The sequence below is a fragment of the Hemiscyllium ocellatum genome, chromosome 37 (genome assembly GCF_020745735.1).
Source record: "Hemiscyllium ocellatum isolate sHemOce1 chromosome 37, sHemOce1.pat.X.cur, whole genome shotgun sequence".
NCBI classification, from domain to species: domain Eukaryota; kingdom Metazoa; phylum Chordata; class Chondrichthyes; order Orectolobiformes; family Hemiscylliidae; genus Hemiscyllium; species Hemiscyllium ocellatum.
The window spans coordinates 20,559,909-20,578,145 of NC_083437.1; the positions used below are offsets into that span (position 1 = coordinate 20,559,909).

Below are 18,237 nucleotides of genomic sequence, written 5' to 3' on the forward strand. Positions count from 1 at the left end.
TGAATAACAGCCCTAGCCCAGCACTCTGCAATTTAGAGAAATTTCAGACATTGTCATAGTAGTTCAATAAAAGGTAAAGTTGCCATCGTCACACCGGACCATAGGGTTGCTCTCATGGAGGGCAAACGTGTGTTGTGGAACCAGACTCAAGCAAGAAGTTAACCCCATAAGAAGACAGAAAAAGACTGGAAGCAAATGGGGAGGAAAGAATAGAGGATAATTTTCCTCTTTTCCATTTTCCTCCCTACAGCAGATGCTTATCCAATCAGCTATTTTTCATATGTATTTCCCAATAGCACTAGCAAAACATAAAAGACACTTGGACAGCTATATAAATAGGAAAGGTTTAGGGGGATATGGACAAATGTAGGCAAGTGGCACGAGTTCAGTTTAGGAAACCTAGTTGGTGAAATTGGACCAAAGGGTCTGTCTCCATGTTATATGACTCTCAAATACAAAATATTTAATTGGAAGAGGCAACAGAGAATGGCCAGATCCTGTCCTTATTTAATGTCTCCATGACCTGTACAATCTTACAATCCTCACTGGTAAGTGCATTTAAAAACTCAAAAAAAAATCCAAATAAATAACTATCATTTAAACTAAAGCCAATTACAAAAACATTCCTTGAAAATTTTGTTTACTGTCTGGTGAATGCTATGGGGTACAAAATGGCATGTGAGAACTTGGGTGGGGGTGGGGGCAGTGGAAATGAGTCCAGAAGGTGCAATGTTGAGTTTAGAGCTAAAATATATTACTGGGGAAAAATAGAAATTTTATTCCGGATCCAGTGTTCCATTTGATTGTAGCCTAGGAATGTCAAAGCTTGCCTTTCTGCAGCACAGGCATTCCTTACCTTAACAAATAATACCGCTCGTTTTTAAAAATAAACTCTCCTAACTGGTATTTATAAACTAGAACAGAATTTCAGAGTGCATACAGAAGGAATTCTTTGTGTTCCAGCATTTCTGAACTGAATCAACTGGCAAGCTACACAAAGGATTTAAAAACTTAAATTTGGAATGATGTACTGTGCATGCCAGGCACAGACAGGACAAAGTGGCACCCCATAGGGATTCTCGACTGATGCTGTGACATCTGGGGAAATTCTAATTGAAGGTTGGGACCCTAACAGAAGCAATCGACTGAATTTCGAGTCATTCCGGACTGATCCTGCAAGGGATACTTTTGTAGGAGGATGCAAAATCCAAATAATTTAAACCAAAAAAAAAATTAGAAGTATCCATTATTTACAACTTTCAAGTTAATTTCTGCTTAGACCTGCCCAAAACATTTCAGAGATTAATTACAACAAAAAGCTTTTCTACTGCTGTGTAATTTCCCTTGCTCGGATTGTGAACTGCTTTAAAGTACGTTTGTCCTAATTTAGCAGTGCTCTCACAAATCAGGGGAGGAAAGTGGCATTTCAAAGATGACTAATCCTTACCCAACTGTGATTTAGAAAAGGATGAAGCAATTAGATCTAATAACTCTTCTCAAATAGATTTCAGTAATTGCTTTCGCTATTGTGTAGCTCACAGGAAAGTTGCTTCCTCACTGTTTGCAATATTTAACCAAAACTACAGTGACAAAAGAGAAAGAAGTGAAGGAACAGTACTTTGTTAGTCACAGTGTTAATTGCCAAGGTTGGAGAGGCACTTCCAGAGATGATGCAGTCCATTCCTAAAGGCTCGGAATCCAGGCTGTAAGGTGTTGAGGCCTGGAATAAAGCAGCAGAGCACAGGGACACAGGAATTAATCACAACATCAACAGCTCAGAAACTCCCATTCACAGGTTAAATTACATGATAGGAAGATGAGAATCAAAGTAGATATTTAAGGCACATATGCATTTTTAAAAATTGAACTACTGTTCTACCATAACAGAACAAGTCCAAATGCAACGGTAGGTTACAGTTTTAAATTATATGCAACAAATTCAATGTTTGATTTCTCAAAAATAAACTTTTCTTTTTCCTCACAGACACTGAAAATATCTGCCTTCTCATATCCCATCCAAATATTCTATAGCAAGACCAGCCAATATACTTCATCTGTCCACCTGATGTGGTATTACATTAGACGAATGGCAGCTTGCTCGCCATAGACATGCATCTTATTCATTCCTGTAGCACTTAGTAGACAGCTATAAGAGAGGAACGCTCCAAATTTCAAGTTATATTTGGAGACTAAAAATAGTTATCATTTAAAATTCATTTGTCACATTCTCAGCTCTCCTCCACTCCCATAACCAAAATAAAGTTGAATCCTAATTATACCTACTAGAAAATCCAAACAGAATTAGAACTGTTTGGACCCAAAATAGACAAGCAATTTCTTCGAAGTCCCTCTTGCCGCCACACTTCAGCATAGTGATGTCCATTGCTTTTGCACCCTTTGATCATTCAATACGACCAATTTGAAGTTACAGGCATATGTTATTGTTATGAATTTTCAAGTTAAGAATTAATCAGCTGTGTTTAAAAAATAGTCCGAAAATAGACAAATGCCTACAAATCATCTGCTCACTATTATGCACTTTGAAACAAATGTAGGTGAATCACAATTTAATGTGATGGTTGAAAATTTGGTAATATTGTAGTACTGTCAACAAGTTGGTAAATTAAAAAATTCAATCTTTTCTTTGAGAACAGCTGATACACTTCTAAAGGTGTGCAAAAGTGAGTTAACCTGGTCCAAGTACTTAGGGCATGGTTGGGAACATGGGACTGGGATATCATAGCCAAATCAGAAACAGTTCAGAGAGGGGCAGGACTAATAGCTTAATGTTCTAGGCTATAGCTCCAAGTTACAGCTCAATATGCAGGACAGAAAGGGAAGTAACAGGAGGGTAAGTAGTGTTTTTGATTAAGGATAACATTACAGTTGTACTTGGGGAGCATAACCTTGGGAGAATGACCAGCGAAGATATATAGGTGGAACAGAGAAATAAGAAATATCACCTTATTGGGATTGTACCATAGGCTCCCAAATAGCCAGCAGGAAATTGAGAATGAAATATGTAAGGAGATCTCAGATATCTCTAAGAATAATAAGGCTGTAATGGCAGGAATTTTAACTTTCCAAACATAGACTGGGACTGCCACAGTGTCAAGGGCTTGGATGGAGAGGAATTTGTTAAGTGTATACAAGAAAATGTTCTTATTTAATCTGTGGATGTACCTACAGATAGAACAAAACTTGGACTTCTCTTGTGAAATGAGGCAGGGCAAGTGACTGGACACTTTGAGGCTAGTGACCATAATTCTATTAGTTTTAAAACAGTTATGGAAAATGATAGACTGGGTCTAAAACAAAGGTCAATTTCAACTATATTAGGCAGGGACTTTTAAAAGTTGATGGGAGAGGCTGTTTGCAGGTAAAGGAATAGTTGGCAAGGCTTTCAAAAATGAGATAACAAGAGTACAGAGTCAGTGTGTTCCTGTTAGCGTGAAGGGCAAGGCTGGCTGATGCAAGGAATGCTGGATGACTAGAAAAATGGAGACTCTGGTCTAAAAAAAGGCATATGTCAGACTTACACAGCTGGGGCTGAGTAAATCCTTAAAGTATCAGAGCAACAGGGATATACTTAAGAGGGAAATCTGGAGGGCACATGAGATAGCTTTGGCAAGCAGAATTAAGGAGAACCCAAAGAAATTCTACAAATACATTAAGACCAAAAGAACAACTTAAAGATCAATGGGGGCATCTCTGTGTGGAAGGAGATGAGAGATATTTTGCATTAGTATTTAAGGTGGAGAAGAACATGGAAGCTAGGGAACTTACAGAAATATACAATGATGTCTTAAAAATGTCATATTACAGAAGATGTCTTCAAATGCAAAAAAGATAGATAAATCCCCAGGACCTGATCAGATGATTCCCAGAACTTTGTGGTAAGCTAGTGAAGAGATTGCTAGGCCCCTTGCTGAGATATTTGTTTCATCGACAGCCAAGGGTGAGGTGCCAAAAGACAGGCAGGTGGCTAATGTAGTGCTATTATTATTTAATAAAGGTGTTAAGGAAAAGCCAGGAAATTATAGACCGATGAGCCTGATGTCAGTTACCCACCACTGGAGAAGATTCTGAAGGACAAGATTTACATTCATTTGGAAAGGAAAAGACTAATTAGGAATAGTCGACATGACTTTGTGCATGGGAAATCGTGTCTTACTAATTTGATTGAGTTTTTTGAACAGGTGACAAAGTAAATTGATGAAGGCAGAGTGGAAGACATTGTCTATATGGACTTCAGCAAGGTGTGCGAAAAGGTTCCGCATGGTAAACTGGTCAGCAAGATTCAATTACATGGAATCCAGGGGGAGCTAGCCAACTGGATACAAAATTAGCTTGAAGGTAGGAGACAGAGGATGTTGGTAAGTGTTGTTTTTCAGACAGAGGCCTGTGACCAACAGTGTGTTGGGTTCACTGTTCATCATTTATATAAATGCATTGGATGTGAATACAGGAGATATGGTTACTAAGTTTGCAGATTAAACCAAAATTGATGGTCCAATGGACAGTGAAGCAGCTTCTGTCAGAATGCAACAGGACCTTGATCAAATGGGCCAATGGACCAAGGAGTAGCAAAAGGCATTTAATTTAAATAAACATGAGGTGTTACATTTTCCTAAGGCAAACCAAGGCAGGACTTAAAGAGTGAATGGAAAGGCCCTGGGAATGTTACTGAACAACAAAACTTGAGGGGTTCAAGTGCATGGTTCCTTGAAAGTAGAGACGCAGGTCATCGGGGTGGTGAAGGTAGCGTTTAGCACACTTACCTTCATTGATCAGTCCAATGAGTAAAGGAGTTGGGATGTCATGTTGGGGCTATACAGGATATTGGTGGGGCCACTTTTAAAATACTATGTTAAATTCTGATCTCCTTGCTTTTGGAAAGAATTTGTTCAACTTGAAAGGGTTCAGAAAAGATTTACAAGGATGTTGCTGAAATTGGAGAATTTGAGCTCTCGGGTGGACCTGAATAAGCAGTAACTTTTCCCCCTGGAGCATCAGAGGCTGAATAGTGACCTTATAGAGATTGATAAGATTATGAGGGGCATGGAATGGATGAACAGCCAAGGTCCTTTTTCCCAGGGAAGGAAGTCAAAAGCTACAGGGCATAAATTTAAGAGCTGGACAAACATTTAAAAGAAATCTGAGGGGCAACTATTTCACTTCGGGCGTGGTGCATGCATGGAACAATTCACCAGAGTAGGTAGTGGTGGCAGTTGCAATTACAACATTTAAAAGGCATTTGGATGGGTACAATAAATAGCAAGTGTTTGGAGGGATACAGGCCAAAAGGTGGGAAATGGGACCTAATTACTAAGGTATCTAGTTGGCACGGATGAGTTGGAACAAAGGGTCTGTTTCTGTGGTGTGACTATGACTTTATGTAAGGCAGAAATAAAATACACGATACAAAAAAACCGTAGACATCGTTCTATGTATTAAACCAAGGCAATGATCACTATTGACTTTTGTGTTCCAAGGAGAGCAACAGGTAGACATTTATTTGTAATTAATTGTAGAAATAATGCAATATGGCAATATTTCATGATTGTCACATTACAACTCCAAGGCACTCCTTTGCTGCCAAACAAAATCATCTTTAACTATCATCTCTCACATGGATTGCTATTTCATAATCACTTAAAAACCAACATTTAGACCTACCCTTTCTCCTGATCGCGGCCTCTTCTTTGGCCGTGTGGGCAGTGTATCCTCCTTTGGATTAGTGTCAATGGCCCAGTACGAACCCTAAAACAAAAAGCACAAGGTTGGAGACAGCCACAATGCTCATGACATTCTCTTCTATTACAGGCATAGTGCATGTATCTACAACCATGTGGACAATCAAGAAAGATAACGTGATTCTCTGTACATGATATCATGTATTGCCTTTGAATACAATATAAAGAAGAATTTAATATCTGTTAAAAATTTAATTTGCTGCAGATACCTTGGCATTTGCTTTGAATCCTTCCCTTGAGGTTTCTTAAATTCCAGAGTTGATTGACACCACCTAATATCTACTTACAGGTATCCCCCACTTTTTCAACATTCATTTTAACGAAAGACCTACTTAGTACCTGTTTTCACTAACCGTAAAAAGATTTTCACTTTTACAAAAAAAGTGCATGCAGCGAGAGTGGTGCTGCCAAGTGTCTTCCCTGGAACTACACTCAGCATCAAGCCGCTATATCTTTCAACTATGTGTGTGAGCATCTGTGCTTTATCATGGTGAGAAATTAACAGATTTAGTTAAAAATCACACAACACCTGGTTATAGCCCAACAGGTTTAGATTAGAATCAATCTGACCATTGCGGCACAGACAGCCTCACAGGGAGTTAACACCTTCAATACCTTATCGGGCTGACATGACACCAATTGTTAAAAGTGCACTTGAGAATGTAACTTTTTTAAATAAAAAATTTTGTGATTTACATATGAAAGAACTGAAACCAACATGGTCATTCCAAAAGATGACAGACTTAACAAACAATCCAGGTCTTTTTCAACAGATAATTTCAGTTACATCACACTGTAAACTTTTGATATAAATCCTGTGTCTTACAATCTTATTCTTCACAATCACCTGATGAAGGAGCAGTGCTCTGAAAGCTAGTGCTTCCAAATAAACCTATTGGACTATAACCTGGTGTTGTGTTATTTTTAAACTTTGTTCACCCCAGTCCAACACCGGCATCTCCAAATCATGATGTTAATAGATGACTCACTTCCTCTCCCTCCTACACCCCAGTTGTCTGTACCTTCCACTACCCCAACATCTGACAGTCTTTACTGTATGTCAGTGTTAGTTTAGGGTTTGCGTGTTATTTGGTATGATTTGATAAGTTATTTCTTAGGTCTGGGAATGCCCAAAATTTTTTCCCATATAATTTAAGGTTAATTACTTCTTAACTTTACGCCATTTCAGCTTATGAACCATTTCATAGGATTACTCTACTTTTGGGATACTGGGGACAACTGTATTGAATTGAATCATCCAAGGATGTAATAATGTGTATCTCTTTACATATATGCTGGATATGTACTCAATAATGTTCCATCAGTCTCAGTCAGTGGACTGTTTCCACTTTGATAACAAATGGTCATTAATAAATTGTTGGGCTCTTTGCAAGCTAAAAAAAGCTGACAAACAAACAGCAAACTATGAATAACTTCACCTCATGAATTCAGTATAAGATGTCTTGCAGAATAATTAACTAATACTGTAATTGCACTAAGGTTTCCCCCTTCAGTTGCACATTTCGACTGACTAAGTAAATTTTAACTCTGCATCTTAATGATTCTGTGCAGTGTTTAGAAAATGTATGTTTTCTCAGTACAGAGAAACTTCAATTATCCGAATTTTGGATTATCCCAACAAGACTGCAAGATCTCAATGCTTGACTAAACTGTGTTATCTGGCATTCGATTAACAGAACTTTTGATTATCCGAACAAAATACTCCCCGTCCTTGTCATTTGGATAATCAAGGCTCCTCTGTATATTATCTGGGCTCATTACCAAAGGTTGCTATACAACTGCTGCAAACCACATGTTTAAAGAACTAGCCAAAACAAAGTGCAGGGGATATCTAGTGTCAGGGACTTGATTGAGTTTTTTAAAGAAATAACAAAGAGGATTGGTGAGGGCAGAGCGGTGGATGTGATCTACATCGCACTCAGTAAGGCGTTCGACAAGGTTCCCCATGGGAGACTGGTTAGCAAGGTTCGATCTCATAGAATACAGGGAGAACTAGCCAATTGGATACAGAACTGGCTCAAAGGTAGAAGACAGAGGGTAGTGATGGAGGGTTGCTTTTCAAATGGGAGGCCTGTGACCAGTGGAGTGCCACAAGGATCAGTGCTGAGTCCACCAATTTCCGTCATTTATGTAAAAGATTTGGATGTGAACATCGGAGGTATAGTTAGTAAGTTTGCAGATGACACCAAAATTGGCAGTGAAGGAGGTTATCTCAGAATACAATGGGAGTAGATCAGATGGGCTAGTAGGCTGAGGAATGGCAGATGGAGTTTAATTTAGATAAATGCAAGGTGCTGCATTTTGGACAAAGCAAATCAGCTCAGGACTTAAAAACTTAATGGTAAGGTCCTCGGGAGTGTTGCTGAACAAAGACACCTTGGAGTGCAAGTTCATAGTTCTTTGGAAGTAGAGTCACAGGTAGAAAGGATAGTGAAGGAGGCATTTGGTATGCTTTCCCATAATTGGTCAGTAAACAAGTTGGGAGGTCATGTTTTGGCTGTACAGGATGTTGGTTAGGCCACTTTTGGAATATCGCGTACAGTTCTGGTCTCCTTCCTACTGGAAGGATGTTGTGAAATTTGAACGTGTTCAGAAAAGACTTACAGGGATGTGGCTGGGATTGAAGGATTTGAGTTACAGGGAGAGGCTGAATAGACTGGGACTGTTTTCCCTCGAGCGTCGGAGGCTGAGGGGTGGTCTTATAGAGGTTTATAAAATGAGGGGCATAGATAGGATAAATGGCAAAAGTCTTTGCCCTTGGGTGGGGGAGTCCAAAACTAGAGGGTTAGAATGAGAGGGGAAAGATATAAAAAGGGACATAAGGGACAATTTTTTTCAGAGTTGTGCATGTATGGAATGAGCTGCCAAGGAAGTGGTGGAGGCTGGTACAATTGCAACATTTAAAAGGCATCTGGATGCGTATATGAATAGGAAGGGTTTGGAGGGATACAGGCCAAGTGCTGACAAATGGGACTGGATTAAGTTAGGATATCTGCTCGGCATGGACGAGTTGGACCGCAGGATGTGTTTCTGTGCTATACATCTTAATGGCTCGACTGAATACCAACGAAAATAAACAAATTAATTATAGAAATTGAACCTCTCCAAGTTCTTCTTACATAAAATGGGCCATACCAAAATATGATAATTTTCCTTATGAACCACCTCCTTAGGACTGATCTCAACGTCATTATCTCACCATACAAACATACAGGTCTCACTACTGACTGCACGATACTAAATATGACTGAGGTAATTTAGCAGCTCATATGAAAAAAATGTGGGTCTAAGAATTTACCGTTCATTTAAAAGCTGCTTAATTCTGTAAAAGTAATAACCTTATCACTACTTATATATTCAATAGCAATTTCACACAATTTCGTATTTGAACACATTCATACAATGAACTAAAGACAGACATACAAGACTTCACTCCTTAGAAATGATTTTAAAGGTAAAGCATTATGGGATCGCAATTAATATTACACATTTTTTTTTTAAGTGTTTGATAATTGGAGGGATACATTACTGCACCGAATTTGCACATTTTGCTTTACAAATAACGCAACTTTCAAATCTTACATCCTAACAATGATTTTGTGCAGCAGTTTGGAAACTGGACTGTGTGTTGTTTCAGCATATTAGTGAAAATTAGACTATTCTCAAGCAAAGTGTTCCTTCATTCTCCCTGGCAAATCAATGGATACCTAATTAATTAGTTTTGATTTCTGTAACTTTGACTAATTTTTTTCAGTTTATTTTAGAGTCATAACATCACATAGACACACAGCACAGAAACACGCCCTTCAGTCCAACTCAACAATGCCGACCAGATATTCTAAATTAGTCGAGGGGGGATTTTGGTCACACTTGAGCTATGTTAATTCATGAGTGAGCATTCTGAAACATTAAACTGTGATAATACAACGTAACTTTAACCAATAGGTAAGGAAATATTCTAGACTGGACAGTTTGCTCAGTGCCTGAAATGGAATATTTTGGCAGCAGCAATGTGCAATAACAGCTGCAGTCCAACTTAAAAAAACACACATATTCCTATTAAAGGTTGCGACATTTGATATTGCTCAGGTTGGTATGTGCATGATTTATGGAAATACTATAGTCATCTTTGGAATTTTGCATAATCACACAAAGGGCAAATCTCATGTGCACGTAAGGTTCCATTGTTGCGACATATGACCATAATACAAATTAGATATATTCATCAACTGTGAGAATCAACTCAATTGTGGAGCTTCAAAATGGAAGGCCCAATTGTAAGAGGAGTTTCTAAAAATTATGATATTCCAATAACATTAAACAGTGGGACTTAATCACTGTCTAGGAGTGAAGATTAGCTAAACCCTATTAAATAGACAAGCAGGAGGCTGGAAGAACACAGCAAGCCAGACAGTATCAGGTGGTGGAGAAGTCAACATTTTGGGTGTAACCCATCTACAGGACTGGGGTGGGTGGAAGGGGAGCTCACCCCCTTTATATGAATCTCCCCTTACACCCACTCCCAGTCCTGAAGAAGGGTTACACCTGAAACGTAAACTTCTCCACCTCCTGATGCTGTCTGGCTTGCTGTGTTCTTCTGGCCTCCTGATTTTCGACCTGGATTCCAGTACCTGCAGTCGTTGTGTCTCAAACCCTACAAGATAAACAATACAGTAAAAGCTGATATTCCTTGGGTTAGTACAAAAATTAAACTGAGGTGAGTTGTAAAAAGCACAAGCTAAATCTAGGGCTAGCAATATGATGATGATCTAGGCACCTCAACAATACTGAGGGAAAACAAAACTAGAAAGATTAACAAGGTCAGAAATGAATATGAAATGTAAAGAAGTTGATAAATAAAAAAAAAATTAAAAGAATCAATTAAAACATTAAATGGTGACAGAAGTTACAAAAATAATAAGGCTGACTATAAACTAGCAAAATTCTTTACAACTGCAAGTGTTGCCATAATATAGAAAGGAACAAATAAAAAGGTATTCAACCAGGCATTACAGGCTTTTTAGCCTAACATTAGCACAGCTCTAAAAGTCATAATATGAGATAATATATAAGACAAGGGGTGATTGTTTAAGTCGGGTTCGGGCTCTCTGTGTTTGCTGGGGTTTGAGCCTCTGCAAGGAGTAAAGTGAGAAAGGGGTTAAAGTCCCCCAGTGGTGAAATTTGAGAAGAGTTTGGCTTGGACTGCGGTGCCATGTTGTCCGCTGCGAGGCCTTTTTTTAAAGTGTAATTTCAGTGAAAAGATGCAAAAAAAAGAGAAAACGTTGAAATTAAGCTTGTACTAATACTTGGATCGGGGGGAGGGGGGAGTTGGGAGTTTCAATGTACCTTGTGCCATGCTGAGAGTCTTTAATGTTTAAAAATCTTGGTTTGTTAAAGTACTGGCTCATTAAATCCTTTTAAGTACTGTTTAAGTCACTTTTGCCTTGCTTGAATCAGGATCTCAATTCAATGTGTTCTATAGGCTATGTAACGGGCAGATTTTGTTTTCACACGGAAATTGTACGTTATGTCCTTTTTAAAATTATACAACATGCAACCTTAAAACAAATTGTTTGAGCGCCTTGAAACCCCTGATGTGTTTGAAACTCTACGATGTCTGTTCAAAAAAATAATTTGGGTCAGTTGTCATGCTTTAGCCAGATGAGAGTATTGCATTCAAATATCTTTGTTGCTGTGTTTTTAATGCAGAGTGTTCACAAAAAGAAGAGTGCATTTCGAGTTTGATGTTTTGTTAAGATTTTAGAGAATATTAGAACTTGATGCTGAGCTGTTTCAGGTCTGTTAATTATTGTTAAGACTTCATTGGCCCCTCTCAAATTCAAAGAATGTTGATCTCTACCAAAGTTGCCACCATAATTCTGACTATTTTCTATGCAAGTTTCATTTGGAGAACATGTTTTAATTTATTCTGCATTTGTTACCCATGAATATTTGAAATTTAAATCTGACCTGAAACTGCCTCTTCAACTGCGAAAGCACAAGCAATATTTTGTTGTTTTCTTGCTGTTCCAGAATTTTGAAATACTTTTCTTGACAGCTTTCACATTAGCCCGGCATCAATTTGTTAAAGGAAAGTAATTTTTCACTAACCTGAATGGGGGTTTGATTTTAGGACCATTGATTGTTGTTTATAAGTGACTGAATCGTTCAGGCAATACAATTTAGAAGTTTATGAATTGTATAAAACTTGATAATGTCATAAATAGCGAACAGAGTAATAGACTTCAAGAATTCAAAGAATGCTGAAATAGGCAGACACAATTTAGTGTAGTTAATTGTGACAGTGTCTTCAGACTGATAACCACCTTGGTAAGGAGGGAATGAGAGATGAAATGCAAAGATACTTTCAGCAGCTAACATCTTCTCTAGAGTTTCCTCATTCACACGTAAAGCATGCCTTCGGACCACCACCCATGCCTTCACAACCTGATCCAATGGATTCAATCAGCTCCCCAGTCATGAGCATGAAAGCAAAGAAGTTAACAACAGTGAAGAGGAGGTCAGTACGCTTTTTGTCAGTGGCCTTCCTACGGACATTAAACCACGTGAGCTTTACCTTGTCTTTCAATCATTTAAGGGATATGAAGGTTCACTGATCCAGTTAACATCACAACAGCCAGTTGGCTTTGTTACATTTGACAGCAGAGCAGGAGGAGATGCAGCAAAGAATGCTGCATTCACTTAGCCTGCAGCTGCTGCACACAAATGCGCTGGTATCCTCCATCTGAAGCATCTCTGCAAGGATGGAAGTCTCGGCAGTTTTGTGAAGCATTTAACTGCCCTCACCCAAGAAATCAGATTTGTCAGAGGAATGATGCAAAAACAGACCGTATTTTGTTTTCAGGTTGGATTTTATTAAAGGAGACCTTGGAGAACTGGCCTGTTTCCACTTAACTTGGAAGGAATGGCGTTGTCACTAAGGACTGTGAATTTATGAACTTTACTGGTGAATTTTTTTTCCACATGGGAGGATTCTTCAAATTACAAATGCTGCAATGGACTAGTACATTTTATTGTTGCATTTTGTGTATCAATAACTTGCTTAAATATTGGCTGCCAGAGTCTTATGAAAGCTAGTAATGCCATTGGTTATCATGAAATGTGTATAGGGTATAAGCAGGCAGGGAAAGAGTTAAGTTCTGAGTTTTGTGAAACAAATGGTTCAGCTGAGCATGACTCAGATCAGCTAAGAACTTAGTTAATAATGGGATGCTGGAGGCAAGGGTAATGGGTTAACAAGGTGGAAAAGCATTCATTATGTACAGCCATTTTACAAGATGAGGTAGTATTCAGTATGAGAGGTCAATTTAACGAGGTGAAAAGTATTCATTAACTGAAGTCAGTTATTCATTGTGTAACAGCAGTTGAATGAATCTTTCTTATTGATAATTACTAATGATATCATTACTATTATAATGGACACCCAATCAATATGCATGTTACCTTATCTGGATGTTCCTCCCTGTAAAATGACTATATAATTCATTAAGAAACTGCACTTCTAGAGAAGACCATGAACCCATGTCCCTGTGCACATGGGCGATCGTTGTCTTTCCCTCCAGGGCCTGGAATAAAGATGAAGGAGGTAAAACTACACTGTGTCTCTTAGCATTTTGCTTCAACTGAAGGGGGAACAGAACGACATTATTAGGTTGCAATTTGATAGATATTTTCAAAATAATGAGTCTGGACAGGAGATAGGGAGAAGCTGCACCTATTGGCAGACAGACCAGATGAGATCAAGTTTAGGTGACTGGCAAGAAAAGCAATGGTGACAAGAGAAGCAATTTTTAAAGACTTGGCATACTCTGCCAAAAGTGTGGTGGAGGCAGATTCAACAGAGGTCTTCAGAAGGAGGAGGATGATTATCCAAACTGAGAGGTTGCAGATGTATAGGGAAAAAGTAAAAGGTAAGAGGTTGTGCTGAATTGTTCTTCTAGAGATTCAGCACAGCCATAAAAGGCCTTCTGTGCTGTGTCGATTCTATGATTATCACACTATAGCTTGAGAAATGTTTTGGGAGCTGGCAAATTGGCTACTGTCTTTCTCCTTGGCTGAAAAGCAAATGAGGCTTCAGGTGGTACTGTAAGATGCTACATAAATGCAATTAATTAATTTTAGGTCATTGGTTAGACTAGTGTCACATCATTGTGTCCATTTGTAAAATAAAGTAAAATACTTGAGCGAAGCATGCAACAGGCATTATTAGATAATACCAGAGGAATTGTTTTAGCTATTAAGAGGCTTTTTCTATTCGAATAGTGAAGTCAAGACAGGTTCTAGATGTGCTGCTCAAACATTGATAAGATGGAAAAACCTGTTTCCACAGGTCTGTTAGTAGGTAGCAGAAGGTACAAAGTTTAAGCTGACCAAAAAAACTTAGGTATTCATTTACAGAAGAGCTATTGCTATACTACAAACAGAGGGGAAATAGAATTTATAAAAAACAAAGCCGTTTTTAAAAACTAGCAAACTACTTGAAAAGGATGAATAGGATATCAAAAGAAAGGGCAGAGAAGCTGGTCTAAACAAAATTAAAACAACTTGCATAACTGCTAGACCTCCCAGTTTTACAGCCAATGAAATTATTTTGGCATGTAGTGACTATTGTAGTATAGAATATGGAACAGCCAGTTTGAACAGTGTGCTTCCACAATTAGAAATGCAATAATGAACATATGGACTGCTTCGTGTGATACTGTATGAAGGATAAATATTGGTCAGGTCACAAGGATGAACTTTCCTGCCATTCTTCAAAATATTGCGACATATTTTAACGTCTACGCAGATAGATAGAACCAAAATTTAATAATTCATACACAAGTCTGCAGCTCCAACAAAACAATCTTTTCTTAGAACAGAACAACCTTGATTATCTGAATGAGACGGGTGGGAAGTATTTTGTTCAGATAACTGATCTGATCATAAACAAAGGAAGCCATACTGAACACAATTATGTAAAAAAGCATGTTTACAGCAGTTTTATTTCATTCAATTGATAAACTGTGTATAAACACTGGATATTGCTTAAAAATTCATGCTATTTTACAAGTAAAATCACTTTTTGGCTAGAACTTGACTGAAGTCTGAAATTTTTCGCTGACATATTCCTCAGGTTTATCCTGGTCCTCGGCAGCAGCTGACATCTTACTGCTCGGTGTTGTACTGCCATCCAGACTAACCAAGTGTTGCCCCTCCCTCTCTCCTCAGTGACCACCAAGCCCTTAGAGAGAGAGGTGCAAAAAAAACAGGGGGAAGACAAGAGAGAGGGAAGATTTTTTTGCTTCAGTTTCTGTCCTCTCATCAATTGTTTAGGGAAGTAATGCTTTCCTCCTGTTCATTTCCACATGTACTAACTCATTATGATTTGCTCTCCCCCAGCAAAAAAAAAGTTACATTAAACTTTGTCAGCTGAAAGATATTGAACTACTTTTAGTTTGGAAAAAATGTCGTCATGGGATAATGAGAAGAAAAAGCAACAGAAACGAAAAGTACGAACGCATTTTTTGACTTCCGGAGAATGAGCTGAGGAACAAAATTGTTGTGTTTGCAAAACAGAGGGTCAATGTTGAAAGGGAATCTTGCTGTTAGAGCGCACAGCTTGGGCTTGCACATATGTTGTTCTTGTGTGCTCACAGTCACAAATCTTTGTTCTTGGGAAGATTAAGTATTGGAGGGATTTTTTATTAATCAAAAGTGTAAGACTTAACTCTCAACATCACATCTAGAGTATATGTTTGAAGTTAATTATTTATTAAAGCATAGTTGCACCTATATTCCTGTTCAAAATTTACAAAACAATGCATTACATGGATGAGGAATAGAATTTTCCTACTTCAATTGAAATGCATTTACAGGGACCTTGAGATCTTGTTCGCATTATCTGAAATTCAGATAATTGATATTCAGATAACCAAGGCTGTCTGTATTACACTGTAGTATCAGGATCAAGTCCTGAAGTGAGACTTGAACCCAGAAACTTTACCTCAGGTGGGACTTTTAACAATTGAGCAATGGCAGACATTTCAGTGGGTAAATAAAGTCACATACTCATACAGCATGGAAACAGATCCTTCAGTTCAACTCATCCATGCTAATCAAGTTTCCCAAACTGAACTAATCCCACTTGTCTGCATTTGGCCCACATCCCTCTAAACATTTCCTATTCATGCACCTATCTGAAAGTCTTTTAAATGTTGTATCATACCCATCTATACTACTTCTTCTTGCAGTTTGTTCGATATATGCACCATCCTCTTAAAGAAAAGGTTGCCTCTCAGGTCCCTTCTAAATTGTTCTCTTCTCACCTTAAACCAGCGCCCTCTAATTGTGGACTCTCCTATGCACCTTATCTATGCCTCTTATGAATTTATAAACATTTATCAATAGGTATTCCCTTTTCATCATGTGGTTACAGACACAATGGTCTCCTTGTGCATTATATAATTCTATGACTTGTGTGTTTTGGAAAGCCCAAGGAGGTAGTCACAACACTGGCACTGATTGTTTATTCCATCCTCCTCAAAAGCACAGGATATCTGCATTGCCTTTGTCCTCTTAATCTCGGAGAACACTTGAGCCACAGCTCTGTTGGACTGCATCCCCTGAAGCTGAGAAACACTCCACTTTGAACTGAATTTAAGCAATTTCAAACTATAATTGAGTGTTCCTAGTGAACGTGACCAAAGCGCAAAACTATTCTCCAATTCAGCATTAATCAGGAATCTCATTCAAAGATGAGTGTGGCTGACACAGGAATGGAAAATAATGCAGTAGGTGGTGCTATTCTGAGACTGCAGTTGAGTCACAGAGATCTTTACGCTGCATCTAATTGTGTGGTACCTGTTCTATGGGTGCATGTTGCTGATTATAGGTGTCTGAAATGGAATCAATTCAAATCCTTGCTCTGAAATCCCACACCTTGATGACAACACAAAACTACTTAAAACAAACACAATGAGCTTGCTCCCTTAGTAACGGTAGACATATTGCGTCATACAAAACAAAACTCTAGATTGCGACAGCAAAACATTAAACATCTGCCAAAGAGGGCGTGAATGATCAGCACAGGAGTCCTAAACTGTAAATGTCTGCCCTCAAGAGTCTGCCCTACTATTGGTCAGCGAATGTTAGGAATCTATGAAGAGCTAAATCCAAGATGTCCATGTTAAGTGAATTGTATCCTCAAACAACACTGCCTCTTACGATTACTAAGCATAACTAAAAATAGAGCCAACAAAATGAAAACAAATGTAACAGAAAGGATTAAACACTTTTAGTCTGTCCTAAATTTGGCTCAGCAGCAAATTGAACACATTGGAAAGGAGGTCTATCCAAAATCATTGTCATGGGTGAGTGCCAGGAAACATTCCCTTGTGCCTAAAAATACATTTGTCAGTGACACAACAAACATTTAAGACAACACCTGGTTTCTGATCGAAGCACATCCTCCCAAAACACAAGACAATTGGATTTAAATCCAAATCTAGTTAAACAAATTGGGAATAGAAAGTATCCAAACAGAAAATCCCAACTTCACTTTCATTCAATAGAACTTTGTTTGCATAGATCTCTACCTTTAAATGGTAGAAATACCCCATTGTATCATTTACAAATTTGTTTTCTCCACAAACATAGACAGACTGCCACATATTCAAATCAAATACAGAGATCCCCAGGCAAGCTCTGCAAATATTGACAAATACCTGAAGACATTTTACAGATTCTGATATAAACGCAGGGACCTCCCTCTCAGGTCTTAGGTTTTGATTTTAACTTTTTAAAATCAGGAAATCAAGTACATAATTCCTCTGAATGTTATCATGCACTATGGCTAGATCTGGATGAAAAAGAATCTCATGATTAAGCTAAGCAACTTGCAATCTTGGATAAAAGTCCTGCAGATACTAAAAATGACAACGTGATGGAGAAACACAGCAAGTTTTACAGCGTGTAGGATGGAAGAAACAGAGTTAATGCTTTGACTCCAATATGACTCTTTCTTGGAATATGTCAAGACCACTTTGAAAATGCCTTATAGCCCTGCTAATATTTATAGTTCAAATATCAGCAAAATAAAGTGGTGTGATAGGCCTGGGAATTGTCAAACATGTTCCCTTCCAAACCAGTATCTTTTATTATCACCTTGAAAGTTTCCTTGCTCATTGAGCTGTCCAGTAAAAACTTGAGTTTGAAGAGTAAGGCATGGAGGATATAGCATTTTTATAAAGTGCTTTTCATGACCTCAAGTTGCCCCAAATTGGCTGTAAAACAATCACCTGTACCTAAAATGTTTCCTTCGTAAAGTGGGAAATGAGGCAACCAGTGTGTACACAGTAAAGTCGCACTAGTAGCAATAAGATAAATGCCCGGACATTCTTTATTCAGTACCACTGACTGAGCAGCAATATTGGCCAGGACACAGACAAACGTGTCTGCG

At 38.3% G+C, this 18,237-nt stretch overlaps 1 protein-coding gene across 10 annotated transcripts in view; it reads right to left on the minus strand.

Annotated features, from left to right (window-relative positions):
- Window positions 1-18,237, minus strand: part of foxj3 (forkhead box J3) — a 156,770-nt gene that overhangs the window by 37,731 nt on the left and 100,802 nt on the right. For 8 of the 10 annotated variants that reach the window (XM_060852471.1, XM_060852479.1, XM_060852477.1 and 5 more), the window contains exons 4-5: window positions 5,680-5,763; window positions 1,619-1,720 (exon numbers count right to left, since the gene is read on the minus strand). In XM_060852471.1, coding sequence (XP_060708454.1) covers window positions 1,619-1,720; window positions 5,680-5,763 — 186 coding nt within the window. The remainder of the gene's footprint in view (window positions 1-1,618; window positions 1,721-5,679; window positions 5,764-18,237) is intronic. The other 2 variants (XM_060852480.1, XM_060852473.1) reach the window with 1 other exon arrangement.